Genomic DNA, 20,090 nt, shown 5'->3' with positions numbered 1-20,090 from the left:
ATATATAGCTTAATAACAAGATAGGCAAGCTAGGAATAAACAGATCAAAGATTCAGCAGTGTTACAGCTGCTGTTTGTCACCACAGTACTTTTCTAAACAGGCTCAGTCACTGTTGAGAGAAGTGCTGCTGCGATGTCACTTTGGGCTCCTGGGTCACACAAACTCAGGTTATGGAACAGCTGACTAAAGGGCATCCATGCAGTGAGCTCCCATGGCACACGGGCTCGCACCCAGGCTGGTCGGGAGAGAAGTGTCAGCTGAGTGAATTGAGGACAGTGGTTTGTAAGAGCTTGTTATTTGCAAAAAACAGATCTTCAGAAATGGAGCTGGGTTGTAACTCTGACTGTAGAGCAGCTCTATCTGCCACTTCCATCTAGAAACTGCTGTAATTTTAGTAAGCTTGGGCTCTTGCGAGTGCTAAGTTCTAAGAGAGTGAGAAACAATTATCAGAAAACATTATTCCAAGCTGGAATTTACTGCACACCGAAATTGGATAAAAATAAAGTTATTGTATGGTGCAACAGTAGGAGCAAAGATTAGGAAATTGGTTGTTTTGTGGCTTTGAACTTTGCAAAGCAAGGGTAAATTATCCTGATGAAATCCTACTTAAAGTATAGGTATATGCATACATGCACATGCATATATCTATACGTATTTAAACACTAAATAAAATCTTAGTAGAACAGGTTGCCTAAGTTAGGGTCTGGCATCTCGGGCAGCTTTTTAAAAAAAATCCTGTGCTATTCATCCTCTTGTACTGCTTGATCTGGCTTCACACCGGGACCTCCATTTGCCATTTTCTCTGTTCTGTTGTATAACAAATTTCTACTTCGGGTTTGTTACAGAAAACTGTTTCAGTTGTGACTTAAGAACTCACTTGCAATTGCCAGGGAGACAAGCTGCTCTCATTTCTTTAGAAAGAGTTTCTAATTTGATGGGCAGAGCTTAGTGAGTCACAGAAAAGCAGGGTCAGGGCACTGTGGAACAACTGCTTGGTTTACTCTGCTATCAGCTGTGAAATCATTAAGGACATCACTTTACTTTCCATATCATGGCCTTTTCATTTTGTATTTGCGTCTGCCAGGACCAAACCTAAACCTGGAGGATACATTAATCCAACTTTTGATATAAATAATCCTCTTAAAAAGCACAGCTAGTGATTTGTTCATCCAAGTGCTTTATTATGCATTTTCAGCTGGTGTTGCTTTAACTGAAGGAGCAGTGACAGCTGTAACAGAATCCAAACGAGTATTATGTTCCCAAACTTCTTTAATTATTGCTTTTCTGGTTTACGGCAAGATGTTTGCAGGTTGCAGGATAGCAGTACTAGCTGGAGACAGTTACATTGCCTCCAAAGCAGAGTTGAAAGAGGCTTGACTCTTTAGCTTCATGCTGGTGCATTTTCCGTGTAACTTCATATCTTTATTCAGTGTCTCCTGCAATCCTTCAACCTGTCTATTTGTAAATTTGTGCCTGGAGAAAGCTCCCATGTGGCAAGCCAGGATTGGATAAATGTTGCTTGTATTTCTCTTATTACAAACTCCCAGCATCTGTGATTTTCAGCTCTGAGTACAGTTTGTTTCCTGCTGAGATTCGTCTATTTGGGGAAAGCAAAGGTCATCGCTTCTCTGGAGTTGCGACTGATTTGATTCTTTTTCACGGGGAGGCGCTGGGAAGGGAATCCTTACTGGAATGCATATTGATAAAGGCTGAGGATCCTGGCTTCTTAGATAAGTCATTTTTTTTTCTCTTCTCTCCACACTATGACTATGTATTGCAGCAACTCACTGGCTTTTTACCAAATCAGGAGCTGCAGTATTTTTCTTCCGATGGAATAATTTCAGCCCACTTCAGCTAGCATGACAATCTTATGTGATTGTTATGAGTAGGCGTTTACATCCTTTTACATGCTAATACTGCCACACCTGCTAGTCCCCCTCATTTCCATTTCTCTTTTTTTTTTCTTTTTTTTTTTTTCCCGATGTAAAAACTAATTTCCCAGAGGAAGGGAAATCCTGAGATCCGTGATCGTTGTTGCATCGTTGATTCACCAACAAAGAAGGGGATGGCTGAATGGGACCCAGGTAGAGATTCAAGCAGGCTGCTTCTGACCAGCAAGAGGAAAGCTAGCTGTTGAGCAGCATATGTTGCCCCTCCATGTGCTGTGTTAGCTACTTGTTTTCAGCCTTCAGTAGGCTGCCACTACTGCAGCACTAAAGGAATGTGCCCTATTGTTAAAAATCCTGACTGCTTTACACCAATGATTTGCCACTGCAAAGTTGCATGCACCAACAACACTTTATCGTTGATGTTTGGATGCAAGGTAGGATGTGGTTAATGTATTTAAATGCATGCTGTAACTCCTTTGAATATCTGTGCTGTTTAATTTCATGTCTGACTAGAGATTTCAGTGCAAATTGCGATCTGTTGGCTATAAATTAGGGCTTACTGCCGGCATGCTTTAAACGTTAGAGAAAAAAAAATCAGAAGTAAAGCTTTCTTATTTCCCAGGGTTATACCAGCAGAGATTTACACGGGAGAATTATGGATTATGAAGCATTTGCTTTAGAGTTGATTGTATACTTAGCTAACAGTGCTAAGATTGCTAAACCACTACTCTGCTATTTGCCTGGCTTTATTGATTTGGATGTGTATACTGTTATTACAAAAACACAATCCAGCAAGACTGAATGTATTTTTTTCCATTTATGTTGCTGACATGGTTTTTAACCAGAAGAGCAATGCTGAAGTATACAACCCTGCACTTCTCTGTAAGAAAGTAAGCTCCCGATCCCATTTTTAGGTCTAGAGGAATATCTTTAAGTAAGTGTTTTCTTCTAGGGACTGGACAATCATTTAATTTTCCATTTAAATTTAAATCATAAGGTGGCGCAGTTAGCCAGAGAAGTTTTTTTCCTGGCTGTGTAATGCAACCCCATCCCAATTTCTTTAACAATGGTGTTGGATTGGACTCTATTTTCCCCCATATACATCCTGGATTGATGTTTGAGTATAACCAATGTTTGTTATTTTACTGAAATAATTCAGAACTCACGACATGTTTTTAAAACTTATTGTCTTTGGGGAAAAAGTTTGGTTCTTGGATCACTGGGTCAATCATAATGATTTTACAAGGGGGTTACATATTTTGTCCCATTCCTTTTCCTTGCTCTCCTTAAATAGTGGATGATATTAAAACTGTTCCTCTATGTCTAAATAGAGTAGGAAATGAGCAGTTATATTTTAAAAAAATAGTGTCAGTAATTACTTAAAATCATTAACTTCATACTTGAACTTTGCTAATCCTTAAAAATAGCTAAACTGCAAAAATAAAATTTTAGTTCTACAGTCCACAAACTAGGGAACATAGTATGCTTTGTGAGTTCCTGTCTGACAGAGTAGCCTAAATAAAATGAAAAGACTTTATGGACTAGGTTGTAGATGACTCAATGCTGCCTAAACGTATATCAGCTAGAAGTTAATGACAGCTCATGTATTGCTTGGTGTAATACCCTAACTCAAACTTGGTTATAGTCAAATGCAAATTATTTGTGTACCTTCTGCTTTTCCTCTAACTATGGCCTGCCTATATGTCTGGTTACTTGAGGCTTTCTTGAACTAAAGTTTTTTGTTTCTTCCCTTCTGTTTTAAATAGGCAAAAATATGGTCTATTAGTGAATGGGTTATAATTTAATTGCTGTGTCATGATGCCACTAGTGATATAAATAGCATTAAGAGTTTGTCAGATAAGAAGCTTTTTAATTTGCATTTTGTATAAGATTTTTTTTTTACTTTAACTTTCAAACCTTAAGTCCTCTTGTTTCCAAATGTTAAATTCTAATTCATAAAGGTGAATTGTTAGTCAGGGGAAATTAAATATAAGCCACCCTTCTACAAAGGTAGGCCAGTGGCCTAGGGACTACTATCCAATTTGTATTCCTGCCTGTATGCATGATTTTCAAAGGTTATTCTTTGATGCACTTAAGTTCTTTCAAGATTTTCAGATCCTGTTAGGAGGAAGCAAGAGAACAAAAATCATAAATTCCAAACTTTTTTTCCCCTCATCTTTCTTTAGTGCTTCAGGCTCATTACATTAGTCACAGTCAATGTTTTATCTTCTTGTGGTGGTGTATGAACTACTTCTCAAATGAAATGTGGATGTGTGGGATAGTGATCATTTTCAGGGAGATGAAGGAGCTCAAGTGAACTTATTTATCTTGGGCTGGTTCAACATGTGTCCAATTAGTTCCCTTTGATACCACCATCAAGCATGCACGAGATACACTGGTAAATGTACAGAAATCACCTCACTTCAAATAGCTTTTTCTCATTTTTCTTTGTTCTGCAGCCTGTATATGAATTCATGACTTCTTTGCTCTGGACACTTATATTTCTAGATTTATGGGTGCAGAACCATTGTTAACAACCAAAGATGTGTGAATAAGAAGTAAGACTGTTTCTTTTTGGGAGATGTTTTAGTCATATGACATGAAGTCATGGATCTAAGCATGCTCACAATATTATGACTTCTAGAATCACGTGGTTCTTTAACACAGGAAAGAGTGTAATATCCTGAAATGACACTTTATATTCTGGGTGACAGAGGGGAAAATAGGTCCTCAGAGTGTAATACCAAGATAGTGGAATAGGAATTCAAAGTAGGCAAATATCTCCTAGTGCTACAAAACTGACTCCTTTCAAAAGGACAGGGCAAATTGCAGTATTGCTTACACTTTTGATTTGCAGTTTTTAATTTTGTGTTACATACGGACTTCTGTTTCCTATGGTCAGAGAAGTGAGTGAGAGAAATGTGCCACCTCAGAGCCATCACACCCATTTTATCATTTCCCCATTTGTATCATTTCCCCATGCTGACAGTTTTACTGTCTTCTCATTCCTAGCAGGTGGTGCCAGGGAATTAGTGGGGTGGGGCAGGAAGTGGGTGCACGTCTTTCCACACCATGTGTTGCAAAGAAGGTCAGTGGAGGAGCTCTCACTGTGCCTGTGGGAAGCTTTGCTTGTCAACTTGATTTCCTGGATTTTGATAGTTGTCCTGGACCTTTCCTCTCAGTGATGTCCAGTTTTGTGATCCTTGACTTTGAAACTGCAAACAATTCAGAGGAGTTTAATTTGAAAGATGGGTCAGTGCCTACCTGAATTGTCACGATTGCACTTTAACACATTTAAAGACTTGTTCAGTTTCTAGTAGAGAAGTACCCATGTTCCCATCACAGCAGTGCAGAGCTGAAGCAGAAACAGGATGAGCAGCTGTAAAACACAGCCCTCAGGTGCCAGGAGGTGCTGTGCAGAACTGTCTTGTTCACAATCCTGCACGGTTGGCACATGACTGCCTCTCCCCTGAGTCCTTAAGAAGCTCCACAGCTACTGGACAGATTGATGTCCACAGATTGAAGGAAGGCTTGTGTGTGAGACAGGCCCACGTTCATGGATCTCCATCGAGAGGAGTGCATGGGCAGATATCAGATTCTCACTGAAGATGCTGAAGCTTAAATGCATGCTAAAACGTCAGTATATGCTTACTCACTTTGCTGGATTGTTTGTTCAGTATTGCAGAAGAGTTATCTCCTGCCTCTCAATATCCTGTTCACTTTGCTCTTATTAAGAGTGTGCTGGGAAGGGATTTCAGGTTGATTGATATGTTTCTTAAATTATATTTCAGTCACAGTTCTGACTCTCAGATGAAAGTGTTATTCTGCCTTACCTCTTTTACTTCTTTATATTGAAAATAGATATTGAGGATATTCCAGTGACTTTTCTGTTTGTTGACCTTGACCAGCTATTTTGATTAATCCTACTTTCTTTTTGATTTAGGTTTATTTTTATATCTGTCCTAGCATAATTTAATTTCTTTTTAAAGGGATAAGATATACTTACCTCTCTTCCCAGCCTCCTTTCTTTCCTCCTCTCACATTTATTACAACCAGTCCTCCAGCAAAACAGCTGGTTTTGGTAGGGTTTTTCCTGCTATTTCTCAGTTTTAGCTGAAACAGCCAAATAGTGACATATTCCACTATCCAAGATGAGGATGCAAGTAAACCCACTTGTTTCTTCAACTGCCAGAACTTCTATGTTTGAAAAATTATTGGAATGCAGGAGATTTTATTATTAAGACAAACATTAACTAGTATTACTGGATATCTTGACATTGCTATTTAGTATTTTTATAATTATCAAACTGTTAGAAAACTAGTAGTTTTCTGTACTGGTATTATTAGCCTTTTAAGAAAGTCTGGTGTGTCACTTAGTTCTTAATTGAGAATATTCTCTGTATTGTCATAATTTAGATCTGGCTAGTGTAAGGAGCAGCAGTTAGAGATCCCAGGAAAGTACTTCTCCAATGAGGTATGATCCATTGCAGACCTGTTTAAGTCCTTGCATGCTTTAGCTTCTTGATGTACCCACAGAACTGAAGTGCAACTAGACAAAACACTCACTCAAATTCCAAATGATTTTTTGACAATAATCTCCCAGCCCTGCCCATGTAGCCCGTTTTTGTTTTGCATTACAGAGTAGGTTTGGGGTGTGGAAACAGGATGCCTTTTTTATGAAACTAAGCAGAAACACACCAAGTATTCTGCAAAATTTTACATGTATTCAGTTTATAAAAGCAGATTAACAGTATTTCAAAGGAAAACCCAAAACACAGGTGTGATGCTGTGATTGAGCCCTTCTTATCAGCACTTCATTCTGTGAATCTATTCATGCTGCTTGCTGTTGTGTACCTGAACTCTGACTCCACTGATGTATTTAATTTCTGATTTTTTTGGGGGCCAGAACTGGAGGGATGTAAAAATGCAATATATCCATGGTCATGTTGACTTCTGTGATCCATCTGTGGAGACTGGTATATTGTATAGGGTTCCAGAACCCTGTGAAAGAGTTTGTGCCTATTCATGGACAATCAGCAGAGTAAGTCAGCTGGAACATTGCTGCCACTTGCTATGCATAACATTGACAGCAGCACTGAGAAACCTACTTCCATGAATAATTCTTGTTAGGCTTATGTGGTGTTTAACTAAAAGTGCTCAGCAATAGAAGGAGCTGCAGAAGAGATGCAGCATTGCCATTGGCAAGAGGCTCTGAGCATGATCACTTGAGTCACAGAGGATTTGTGCATTAGTGCACAATGCTCAAGGCAGGGAGAGTTGTCTTCTCTGGCATTACATTTATGCAAGCTGGACATGGGGTGTAAACCCAAGCAAATTTACCTGGCTGTATCTTTTTACTTCTGTCAGGCATTCACTAACCCCTTGCACTTTACCACTTTGGGCTGAAGAAGTAGTGATAGCTCTCCAGCAGTTCCCACGCATCATCAGTGTGGGAAAAGAACAACTACACACATTTTACTCAAAGGCCACCAGTCCAAGATCTTCTGAGTAGCAAGTAGCAGTTTATGAGGCTGTGGGACCCTGTCAGGACTCCTCCCAGTATTGAAAAATGTATGAAGTGGATCCTACTTTTCAGAACTTTTTGTTCCCCATCATTGAGGAGCACTGAGCGGAACTCTGGTATCAGAGAAAACTGTGCCATTGTACATGATCCTGAGTTTCTTAACTTGAGCTCAGACAGGTGCTGTAGAAGTTGATATTACAGGAGACACAGGATAGCAGAAACCTAAGGAGAGGTAGGAGGCAGCAGCAGGAAGGTTCAGGTGGGGCATGTGTTAAAAATGACATGAGGCAGGTGATGGAGAGAGAGCAACTTAGGGGTAGGATAAGAAGGCAGTGGTCTGGGCAAGGGTCCTGAGGAGGCAAGGTGAAAAGGAAGCTGGTGAAGTCTGGCTAGATTGTAAATGGTAAAAAGTTGTTTTGTGAATCTTCTGAAGTTTTGGGCTCATGCCCTCAATCACACAGGAGTTACTGGGTCACTGATCAGGGAATGCAAGCAAGTGTTACCATTTTCTCTTATTGGAGTGAGTTCACTTGCCAGCTGTCACCCACTGGCACTAGCCAACATCTGGGAGGGAAATGTTGAGGCATTTCTCAAGCATCAAGATCGGGTGTTAAAAATATTTGTGTTTGTATGAGGGTACTGTGTTTCACTTTCTGCCACTGTTGTGTCCAAAAGCTCCCTGTACACCGTGGCAGAAATGGGTGCCTGGTGGGAGGTACCCTGAGACAATTTAAATTAAGAAAACAATGCTGAAAGTGGCTTTTTAAAATTAAGGTGTCTTGTTTTGGTTTTTAAAAGTTTTATGCACTGAAAGAAAGTTCTGTTGAAGGTGAGATCCCCAATCCCTGCATCATTTTGAATCAGTGGGGTTTTTTTCCCACATTTTGCCAGAATATCTTTTTAGCTCCCCTGAACAGCTGGATGGCTCACATTGCTTGCTGTCATAGAATCATAGGGTGGTTTGTGCTGGAGAGGACTTTAAAGTATCACCTAGTTCCAGCCTCATCTTGTTGTCATGCTTCTGTCATTACAAGTCATTCTCTGGTAGTGCAGCAGTGGAGTCTGATATTCACCACTCCAAATTACTTATAATTCACCTGGAGCTAAAGGACACAGTGAATGCCCTCTGGACTGTACCTTTGACCATACAGCCATAGTGGGAAAAGGGTTTCTTTTTTCAGCTAGCAATAAAGAGGACCTGAATGTTGTGGTTCTTAAGTACTGCAATAAAATTTACCTATGGAAAAAGTAGGGCAGGAGGAACATAGCTAAGGGTTACTGAACAAACACATGGAAGAAGTTCAGAGTTTGCTCAGACACTTAAATTTTTGATGTATTTTTGCTTCAAATTATACATAATAATTACATAAAATGAGGTACTTTCAAATATAAATGGCTTGGTGCTCAGCTACATGAGCTGCTTGATTTTGCAAACTAATTATTGACTAAGAGAGGGATATATATAGACATTCATCTTAGCTGTAAGAGATGTCATAGAAGAGAATGGTGATAAAGAAGTGTTATATAAATATATTTAAGTGATAATAGCAATAGAACTGAAAACTGTCACTGAACAGTTCTCCTGATCTTTGAAAAGTAGCTTTTATGTTTCCAGTGTAGCTGTCAGAAATATTCTCATTATTAAAGTATATATATTTATTGCTTTCACTTTTCTGATTGTGCTTCCTTCAGCTTTAAGCATTTGCTATAGAATTCATAAACATGAAGGACAGGATTTCTCAAGAAAGCCTAGCTGGGGGTTGTGCTGAATGTAATGGAAACCTCAATGAGAAGATTACTGATGGGAATTCCTCTGACTCCCTCTAGAAGTTAATGATCTGTAATCCCAGGAGAGATGGCACAGAATGATCTGATGAAGTATTAAGGCAGTTTGAGCTATTCTTTTGAGTCACTTAGCTCTTGAGTGTTCTGAGAAGTAAAAGGGAAGTAAAAATTGGGAAGTAAAAATCTTCACCCAACTTCAATGAAGAATTGCACCTGTTAGCTACTCAAATGATCCCCACCAAGCCAGAAAAGCAGGTTTTCTGGGAGACTGACTCTTGGTAAACAGGACAGTTTTTCATTTTTTCCTTAAACTGACATTTCAGAAACCTTGATTCTGAGAATCCTGACAGATTGTTTTGGGGAGATTTCCTTTAGGACATGCTGACAGCTGTTCAGCGTAATTAAGATGAAACATGCTAAATATGAATGTTCAGAAAGTCATAAGGTGCTGTCAGCACCAAAGTCCACACAGTGAATCACCTGGAGGCTCTGTAGATGTGTCTGATGTGGTAAAGAGCCTGTGCCAGCACAAAGTTGCCTGAGAAGGAATGTAGACACATCACTTGCAGGATGTGAGCTCATCCCCTATAGAAACAGGGTTGTAACTTCAGGCCTTGGACCAGCTGCCAATATTTAGAATATAACTGTATTTCTAAGACAAGGACTAATGATTATACTCAAGTACTCAATTCCTGATTTTCCATATTGAAAAATTGTTAGATATTTCCCTGTGCTGAATTTTGTGATGATCTCAATCTCTTTCAAGACAATTTGTAGATGTAGCTTGAAGGATTGTTCACTCCAGGAACCTCTTCCAAGAGGAAGTATGGATGAGACTGTATCAGGGGAGATTACTTGCAGCCTAAAGGCAAACCTCTATCTTCAAACACCTCCCACCCCTGCCCTTTGCCTTTTGGTAATATTTGAGAGCATGAAACACATCTTTTGTTCATTTATTAAAGATGCTACTTTAGTAGCAACATGGATGTGGGCCTCTCCCAACCACTTGGCCTGAGAACCAAGAGTCATGCTGAGAAACTGGTGCATTTAGCATAGTTGATGTAGCATAAGGGCTCAATCGTGATTCCGCCACTCTGATCTTGAGAAATGTAACCAGTAGGTCAAAGTTATCTAACCAGAACAGCTCTGTCAGGCTGGGTGCATCTGGACCTGTGACCACCACACATGTGCCAGTCCATCTGGAATGTACCCAGGTGTGCTGGGTTAGAGGTCTGAGCCCAAAACTGTGAGAAACGTGTGCTGAGCACAGAGACCCTGTGCCCAGCACAGAGGTGCTCCACCCTCCAATACTTCCCTTCTTAGCTACTTAACCACTTAACCTTTACCAGTCACGGGTGCTTCAAGTAGGAAGAGGAGTTTAAATTCAGAGAATTAAAATGTTTCATAGATAAAAAAGGCATTTAAATGAGTAATGCACTCTTGCCTATCACCTTGTAAGGCTTATAACAGCCCTGTGAACAGTATATTGTTAAACTGTGTTAGTCCTGGCCCTTACCCTATTTATCAGAGGTGTTGTCAGTGGCTGGCAGTGAGATGACTTGAATTTTGTACACGTTCTAGGGAAATCCCAGTCTGTGTAAAGCATAGTTCCATAACAGGAGAGTCACCTCCATAAAACATTGAGAAAATAGACTGAGCCAGAGACGGTTCTGTGACCTTGATTTAGGACAGGGAATGGGAACTCCTTATTTCTATTCCTGGCTCTCACATAGAATTCCTGTTGTGGCCTGAGGAAAACTGTGCCTTGCATCTCTTTCTAGAAAATCAAGTTGATAATACCTGCCTCAGAGGAATATTGAGAATTAATCGTTATTGTGTGTAAACAGCACTGAAGTGAAATGAACCATGTAAATACAATTGGTTTAAGGACCAACATAAAGCCATGGTTAGGCAAAGATGGGGAGGATATAAGTGAAAATGGAATTACATTATTGAAAATCAAAGTATCTCCTTTTTTTTTTTTTTTTCCTGAGTCCCTCTTTCCACACTCTTTCTTTCAGGCACACCTTGAAATGCTATTACTCATGCTTTTTTTTAGGTTCATCCTTCAGGTCTGAGGTTTCACATCCCCTCTTTTTCCCGTATCAGATTGTTGTAGGTGATTTGCAAATCCCTGCAAAAGTGGATTTGAAAGGAAAGTGCTGACAGGCTCTTACCTCCACCCATCCAAGATAGTGCTACTATTGTCTAATTTATTATATAAAATTGCTGAAGGGAAGAAGCGATATCCAGAGCTCTGGCTGAGTTTTTATTTTGCAAAGATTATTTAAAAATAGTCATAAGGGGATGATACACAAGGAAGGAAGCTGAAAAGCAGATGAAAGTACACCTGTTGCAAGAAGGCAAATCGGTAACTGCATCATGCAAATCTTGGGAGTGTTCAGGAATTGTGGTTAGGCTGATCACTGGGAGGGACATTCAGCCCAGTTCAGAGGGCCATGTGGCTCTCAAACTGCACATTATATCCTAGGTTCTGCAGTCTACAAGAAATTAAGCAAAGTGCTGTAGAGCTGCGTGAAATTCAGGATACAACAATCTGCAGAGCTGTGAGAGAAGGTCTTTTCAGTGTTTCTGTAGTAGTGTTTTGCACTGTAGCTATAAAAAATACTTTTCCTACTTGTTTCTTTCCCTTGTCTGTATCAGTCTTTCTGCTCAGGTTCCTGGTCCTTAGCTTAAGATAATAACTTAGCTGTGTAGCAACTAAACACTTGACAGCATAAGAAAGCATAGGCCATTTTTGCACTGGCAAAATTAACTGAGGACTAATATTCCATGCACAGTAGTTTGGGATATAAAATAACCAGGACAATATGTTTTCATAAGATAAAGTTTGGTGATACATTTTAAAACATGTATTCCTTCCCAGAACAATTAAGAAAACTCAAGGGAGGCGGTGAGAGCAGAGGAGGGAGAAGAAGTTGACCTAGAAAATGCACTTGTGGGTCTAATTTTGTGTGTATGTACGTATTACAGAGGAGACTGTTGCACCACCTCCTCAAAGCCCTGGTGTTTTGCACTCTTTACTATATGCATCAGCCCTCACGTGAGTTCCAGACATGCAAGCCTTTAATTTTTCAGCATTAAGGGTATGTCTTTTCAGTGCTTGAAGATCACAGCCCTGTAAAGGTGTTGGAAGTGAGGCGACAGAGAGGGACTAGAGGCTATATGAGAGAAACTTTCAGAAGATTGCAAGATCTGGTTATGAAGTGAGAGGTTTTGTATTGAAAGTGGTTTTGTTGCAGAGTCTTCAGGCTTGCTTCCTCATGTCAGGTACAGCTGCAGGGACAGGGGAGCAGCATCTCCATCACAGAGCTGGGACTTGAACATCAGGATATTGCTCCTTGTGTTGGAGGCAGCTTCCTAAAACAGAGGTTTGATTTGCTGTCTACAATTGCCTAATCTGAGCGGATCTGATGTAATAATCTCTTACTGATACTAGATTGCACCACTTTTTGCATTAGCAACTTTCCCTTGCAATTGGAATGAAAACTCATTCCAATTGTGTGCTGAGCCAGAGAAATGGAGATGCTCTCAAACTAATCCACATTCTGCATGCAAACACCAGCTGTTTCTTGACTGTTTTTATTCACCAGGAGGGCCAGCATAGGGCTCCACGAGTTAATAAAGTTTCTGTTATTAGATGAGAATTAGTTGTCCTGTAGTCTGATGAGTTTTCTTCTACTGTCTTCAGTTATTCATAAAATAAAGGAGTGAAGATAGGAATGGGTCATCTCACATCATAAGAACACATCAAAGTAATCACAGAATCTTAGAAATGTTGATTAGAAAGAACCTCTATAAATGACCTCATCCAAACTCACTGAAAGCAGGAGAAATGAGAGGTGATTTAGCATGCAGCCAGACACCTCTCTTTGCAGAATAAATGGTTTGGGTTTTAAGTAATGCAAGGTGAAATATCACTGCAGCTAAAACATAAGGAAATCTGGGAAGCATAAACCAGAGTTTAAAACTAGGGAAAGGAAGTTGGCAGTTCTGAATGTTGCTCCCTGTTCTTCCATTGATCTAATAAACATATGTAGCAAGTTTCTTTGCCCTCTGCTGATTAAGGCTGGGAGTGTTGCCCGGGACCAGGATGGTAGGGGCTTTTGTCTCCTTTTATGCCTCCATTTATGAGTTCAGGAAGAGTTTGTGAGACTCTAAGGTCAAGATCCTTGCGATAATTAGGAACCAGCCCCCTTGCCTTTTGACAGGAATTATGTACCTCCTAAGGATCTGCCCATGCAGAATTTCTTTTTCTCCAGTGCTTCCTTTATTCATCCTATGCCTTATTTCCTCCTTTGCTTGACTTCTCCAATATGCATATTTGCCTTCTCTGCTGTTCCTGGCTCTTACTTAAAATTCACTGTTAGACCCCAGGTCAGTTGATGTGGTTGGTTTGGGTAGGGAAGTCAGGAGGGCACTCCCAGAGAGAATCACAGACAGGAATAGGGATATGTGTCCATAACCTGTCATACATATGGACATACAAACAAGCAGGTCACTGAGCTCCGCCCTTACCTGCTAGATTAGTAATACTCCCACTCTTAATTCTGAAACTTTGGTGACTCTAGGCCTTGGATGATGGTGGGTGGGTGGGAGAAGCGGAATGTCTGTTTAAGGCTGTAAACTGCATTTGAAAGTGTCAAAAATGTTTGTGATGCAGAGTCTATTTACCTTATATAGAAAATTCATGTTGTCACATCCCTGAAAGTTCTTATGCAAGATTAAGAAGTCAAATGGATATTCGAATGCTGCAGTAAATAACAACATGACTTGTTGTCAAAACCCTAATAAGTTAAATCTAGCTGATGTATTTTAAGCATTTCTTTATTAAGAGGGCTTTAACTCCTTGAATTAATTGCAACTAAAAATAAGGCAAGAAAAGGGAGCAGATTCTGCTTTTATTTTCCTGCATAATTTATTCCTCTAGTTAGATGATGAGAAGCTGATGCAGAGACACAGACGGATATTGTGCTATAGTGAAATACCTCCATTTTAGTAATTCCAGATTTGGCTAAACCTTGTAAATGACTGATTTAAACACCAAGGCACAGCACTTAATAAGACTCTATTCCTTTGTGGAGTTTAGCTGCAGAAATTATGGTTAGGACTTCTTATTGAGTTGCTTTTCTCAGGCCTCAGTCAGACTTGGCAACTAAAGAAATTTGGTTATTTTGTCTGAACATATTGATGTCTTTTGAAGTGGCACAAAGCCCCATCTTCTCTTGCTTTCCTATCATAAAATAGCTCCACAAAACATCAAATGAGTATTAAGTATAACACTATGTGTGCCCCCCGGTATCTGTTGGATTTTAGTTTAATTTAGGGCACAAAATTTACCAAACAGAAGTACTGCAGTCATGAACTAGGTAGCTCTTTTGAGTACGAGTCACAGTTTGCAAAACTGATAAATGAGAGTAAACACAGCATTTCATCAGTGTTCCTTAGCTATTATATTGTTATCTTCTGCATGTGAATAAAAGTTCTGATAATCTTCATTCACCAGCTGCAAAGCAAAATTTGTTTTCCTGTTGTGACTAATGTGGAAGGGTTTCTTTTCATTCAGAAAGACTGGCATGTACTGCAAAGAATAAGAAAATAATGAAGCTGTTGCAGGACAAAAGAGAAGGTGCTGAGAACTGGAAAGAGCTGAATGTTTTTTGAACTTGTAACTCTTCAAATTACATTTTCTCTGTGTGGACTTTTTAAAATGAAGTGAATTTCTCCTGTTTATAACAGTGCGCTTGAACCTGTGGTGTGCAACTAGAATAATTCTATTCCTGACACAGGATTATATAATGATGCTTAAAGTTGCAGTGCCATTCCCAAAAGAAAGACCTTATAGGTTCATATTTATGGTTTAACAGGTGAGATCCCAAAAAAAGAGCAAAGCAGTTTATTTTTTTCAATGTGTTTTCTCTAATGCTAAAAATATGAACTATAATTAAATGCTCTAAATATGATCAGAAACGCCTGAGCTCGACAGCTTTTTGGTTTGAAACAACGACCCTCCAGGTGGTGGTGACCTTCTGGCAGTGTTTGCTATCAACTACAGCTGTTTTCATCCCTTCTTTGGCTGTGGATACCCCTCTCTGCTTGCCTGCAGAGATCGTACAAACAACCATTTAGCAGCTTGCTCTGAGCTAGCGCTTGACCCCTAAGGAGGGTGCAGACTGCTTAGAGACACATTGACTTGCTGCTATTCCCTGCTCCAAAGTGCACTGTTGTGCTCAGCTGCTGTCTGCACAGGTCAGGTTCAGGTACAATCCCACAATGGAAAACACGCTTCAGAACAGATGCACTTTGGCAAGTGGAAAAAGCTCCGAATTATTTTAAGGAGCTCTGTAACTTGCTATATATATATTTTTTTTTTTGTTCTAAATATCTGCATTTAAAAAAATCCTTTGGAAGTCTATTGAGAACTTCTAGTCACTGGGCTTAAGGAAAAATTATATCAAGCTGTTTGATATTTGTACTGGGAATGCCTCTGGAAATGCCCATCTCTGTCATATACATTGTATGGGTCAAAATAAGGGAAGAACTGGAAGCTTGTCCCATGGGTCTTGGTGACAATTCTTTCCTTCTTGCTTCTTATGTCAATGCAGATAAGCATTGAAGAGATATCTCTGTTTAGGTTACCCAGCTATTTCAATCTAAAAGTCCTGGTCTTTTGAGACTTTAAGAACAAAGCCAAAACCCTTCAGGTACCAAGAGAGGCTTTGGCTTACCTAGAAACAAGATACCTGTACTGTTCTTTAAACTCTTCTGAAAGCCTCATATGAGTAGTACAGAGTAGTGATTTGGAGGTCTTCAGCAGGCATGAAGGAAGAAATACAAAAATGGGGAAATGTCTTTAGTTTGGATTAACCTTCCCTTGGTTTCAGTTGAGATTTTTGTTGGATTACAAACTTTGATTACAACTTGTCAATGAGAAGCTTTAAGTCTGGGTTTTCATATTGGAATTTCTTTCCTGGAATGTTTTTCTTGTGTATATGAAAGACAAGCATGGATAACAGCAATGAAATTAGAAAATACCTGGAGTGGTCTTTGTGTGTGGGTGGTTTGTTTGGCTGTTTTGTTTTCCTGGCTCGAGGAACTGTACATTTCTTCTTTTATCTTGGAACTGTACATTTCTTCTTTTATCTTGAAAAGAAAAATTCCAAAAACCAAAACCAGTTTCAATTTGTGCTCTGCCGTTCCACTTTCTAAAGATGTGGTGTTCTGTTTTCAAAATAAAAAGCTCCTTTTTTCTTGAAAACTTTTCAACACTATAGTTGAAAATTCAAGAAATTCATAACATTGTCCTGTCTTCATCCTGTGATGGCATAGTAGCCTATCTTCCTGTGCACCCACTTGGTTTTTCAAGGGCTTCAATTGAATACTCCATAGCTGTAGTTCCATTGATTGTCATTCAGCCTCCTGTGAGTAAAACCATATTTGTTGTTATTGTATCCTTCAGGCTGACTGAGCTAAGCAGTGGTGTGTGGCTGTTTACTCTCATCTGCATAAAATGTTAACCCTTGACTCAAGGAGACAATAGAGCTCTGATTTCTTCTATTCCTGGCCCTGTCACAGGCTTCTTCTGTGGCTTCAGTGCATGATCCATTACTAAATCTGCAGGCACATTGCATTATTTAATGCCACTACCTAGTCCTGTTTTGGCAGCACAATTGATGTTTGCAGGTGATTCAGTTTTATGCTGATTTCACCAAAAGCTGCAGCAGTATTGCCATTGTGTGGGCACACATTTGGGATTGTATTAAGCAAGTACTCTAATGCACAAGTATTCTTTCAGTCCAGGCAGTGACAAAGGCAGGAACAAAGCAAACAGAGGGCTGAAGGAGGTACCTTTTCCCACCAAGCTTCTCGGCTTGAGCATCTCCACCACTCAAAGTATTTCTGATTATCCCTTTAGGGAAAAATGTTAATATACAAGATCTAATTACCTCTGTCTAAGCTGATACGCCTACAGCACCTTTTACATAACCCAAACAGTTGAGTTCCAATTATACAATTATATTTTAACATATATTAACTACTATTCCTTTAGGGAGGAGACTTATACTGAATATTTGAACTGAACTCCTTTCTCAATATGGACATATATATGGTAGGGTCTCATTTAATTATGGTGCCAAAAACATGAATTGTTTTTAGTTCTTTGAATATTTTTAGTTCCTTTGAAGTGAATGTTTTTAGTTCCTTTCCCCTCCAATAAATGAGCTGGCTCTTCAGAAAGCCCATTTTCCATATCTTCAGCACTGACAGCCGTCTCTGTATGTGTGTATCAAATGCAGGCTTTGAAGCTCATGTTCTTGGGGCCAGCAGTGGCCCATGACTGCAGTTAGATCAATAATGATCTCTCCATACTCAGTGTGAGTATCCTCTGCTTTGCAAACAGCCTATGGCAAGGTCCAGGTCTCTCGAGAAAGCATCATGTTCAGATGGGGAGGAAAGGCTGCTGCTTATTCAAATGGGATGTCTTGCTCTAAAGGTTGAGAGCACAGAAGGTTGACTGTCCCTTTACTGAAAAGGGCTCCAACAACCATTCTTCTTTTCTGATAACTTCATGCAACTTCTGTAAGAGAAAAGCCCTCATCAGGATGGCTTGTTGATGAAGGCTGCTTGCTGCACACTTTCAGTTGTTAATATCAATGAGGTTTGTAGGTCAGCTCCTCTGAAAACCCAGAGCCTAAGTTTAGAGCGAGGAGTCTGAGTGTATTCCTATGCTCAGAGCTAACTCAAATTTTCAGAACAGCCAGGAGAAGTTAGGACTTGACCTGAAAGAGCATAGCAGAAGAGATGAACCAAGAAACAGTGAGTTTGAGGGGAACCCTGGTGAGCAAGGCTGGGGACTGCTGGTGGTCGCCATAGTGGATTAATAAATATATGTGGGGTGATGACAACAGCTGGAGGGGAGGCATCAGGTCTCGAAAGTGTTCTGCTTCTTCCCACACCTCAGCATCAGCCTATGCCAGGGCTGGCACAGCCCGCAGTGCAATGGCAGAGCTTGTGCTGAGTTCATTGCTGCCATGGAGGTTACCTTACCTGCAGCTGAACCACCTGGTTTAACACTGATGCAGTGTTTTCTGTGCTACACTGTAGCCATTTCTGCGCAGTGAATCAAGTTTAAAATATCCCCTGCTTAGACAACCAACTTTTGGATATTTTGAATAAAATTATCACATTGGGCTGTACCCATCAGATAAATAGAGTTCTCGCCAAAAGAAAATGTGAACATAATTAATTACAAGGCAAAACTGAATCATTACAACATTGTACTTGTGTTATTTTGATTATACAAACCCAAAAAATCTGGAGGTAAAGTTCCCATGGCAACCTTAACTCTGTTGCCTGTACGCACTGTGTGTGTATGTTTGTGTAAAATAGGACCACGCATTATTCTGGTCAGAGTGTTTTAGGACTTGCTGGTCAGGAAGATGTCAATCAGACCACAGATATCATCTTAAAAGTGATTTATTTTTGCTGCTTCTCTAGCCAAGTGTTAAAACATAGAGGAGATTTTTAATTTCTGTCCAGTCTGATAAGTATTCCTGTTAAAAACATAATGCCTGAACCTTGTCATAAATGTGATCTATCACTGTTCAACTTTAGCTGTGATTGTGACAGACACCCTGCAGCCATGAATCTTAAGAGGGAGTAAGATGAAATTGGCATCCATTTTTTGGAGGCGAGCTCACTAGTATCAAACATTTGCTTACACATTGCACTCTGATGCTAACACTTAACACTGCTAATTTCACCCATGAAGTTTTTTTCAAGGTTAGACATTGTTTGCCTATCCATTAAGGATTACGGAGGGTGCAGGGGTCTGGTGATGTAGCAGAACTGTTCCCATGATGTCCTGACCTGGAGTAACTGTCAGGTGATACCCTACAATATCACCTGAGGGAACAGCATTTTCAGGAGGCTTTGCCATGGAACACTCTCAGTCTCTTCCTTTCCTTCACCTGCCTCACCCATGTTCAGTTTTTCCCAAATGTCCCCATCAGCTATCACTGTCTTACAGAGCAAGGTGGCCCGATGATCAGGGGAAGGAGGTGTTAACTGCTGATGTGGGGAGAGACCAACAGCTGTAAGAAATTTCCTCTTTTTTTTGTTTTTTTTTGCAGGCAGAGTGAATAAGGGGAAGTTTTGTGATTAAAAACCCCACCACATATTATATCTTTGTGAAACATGTCTGGATGGTGAAGGCATTAAAGGGTACTATTCATTTTTATGACTATCATGAGATTCTGTTAATGGCATGTTCCTGGTAGTGAGCTTTACAAGTATTATGTAAAGTACTTTTCAAAACTACAGCTTATTATTTTTTTTCCCCTGTGCTTGCCTTTAGCTTTATTTTCAGTGACATAATTCTTTAGGGTGGTGGCTAAGAAAGAGGAATAATACTTTAGAGAAAGAACTGAAGGTCTAAAACTTTTCCTATACAAATAAATACACATCCTTGCATCTACTGAATATGACCATATTCTTGCTGAAATGCTTTGTAAAGTCAAAAGAGACATTATACATGCATAGCATAAGCATAATGTGTGTATAAATATATTCTGAGCAGACATACAGAATAATAGAAAAATTTACAGGTTTCTAAAGTCCCTAAGATATAAACCTAAGGAGAGAAATTAGCATTGACTGTGTTGAAGAGCTGTGAGTATATGAAGCAAATGTAAGTATTAACTCACTAAGAACTCATCTAAAGAGCAGAGAAATATGAAGCAAGAAACATCAGAAAAATTCTATCCTGTTGTCATTGGGGGTGTGGGACTAAATGTTAGAACAATTCAATTAGGAAATGTCTTCAGATGGTGAATTGACTTTAAATATAGGAAAGCTGGACGCACTGAAG

At 39.7% G+C, this 20,090-nt stretch overlaps 1 protein-coding gene across 12 annotated transcripts in view; it reads left to right on the top strand.

The window, feature by feature from the left end:
* Window positions 1-20,090, top strand: part of DLG2 (discs large MAGUK scaffold protein 2) — a 983,561-nt gene that overhangs the window by 362,545 nt on the left and 600,926 nt on the right. The window contains exon 1 of one of the 12 annotated variants that reach the window (XM_054269777.1): window positions 1,634-2,324. The exons of 9 other annotated variants lie outside the window; for them this stretch is intronic. In XM_054269777.1, the coding sequence (XP_054125752.1) occupies window positions 2,223-2,324 (102 nt within the window). In that variant the 5' untranslated portion in view covers window positions 1,634-2,222. Of the gene's footprint in view, window positions 1-1,633; window positions 2,325-20,090 lie in introns of those variants that run through there. 2 more of the 12 variants (XM_054269781.1, XM_054269782.1) reach the window with 2 other exon arrangements.

The sequence above is a fragment of the Melozone crissalis genome, unplaced genomic scaffold (assembly GCF_028551555.1).
Source record: "Melozone crissalis strain CALT ecotype California unplaced genomic scaffold, PUWL_Pcris_2 ptg000008l_1, whole genome shotgun sequence".
NCBI classification, from domain to species: Eukaryota; Metazoa; Chordata; class Aves; order Passeriformes; family Passerellidae; genus Melozone; species Melozone crissalis.
The sequence above is the reverse complement of the archived record's forward strand: the minus strand, read 5'-3'. Positions and strand labels throughout refer to the sequence as shown.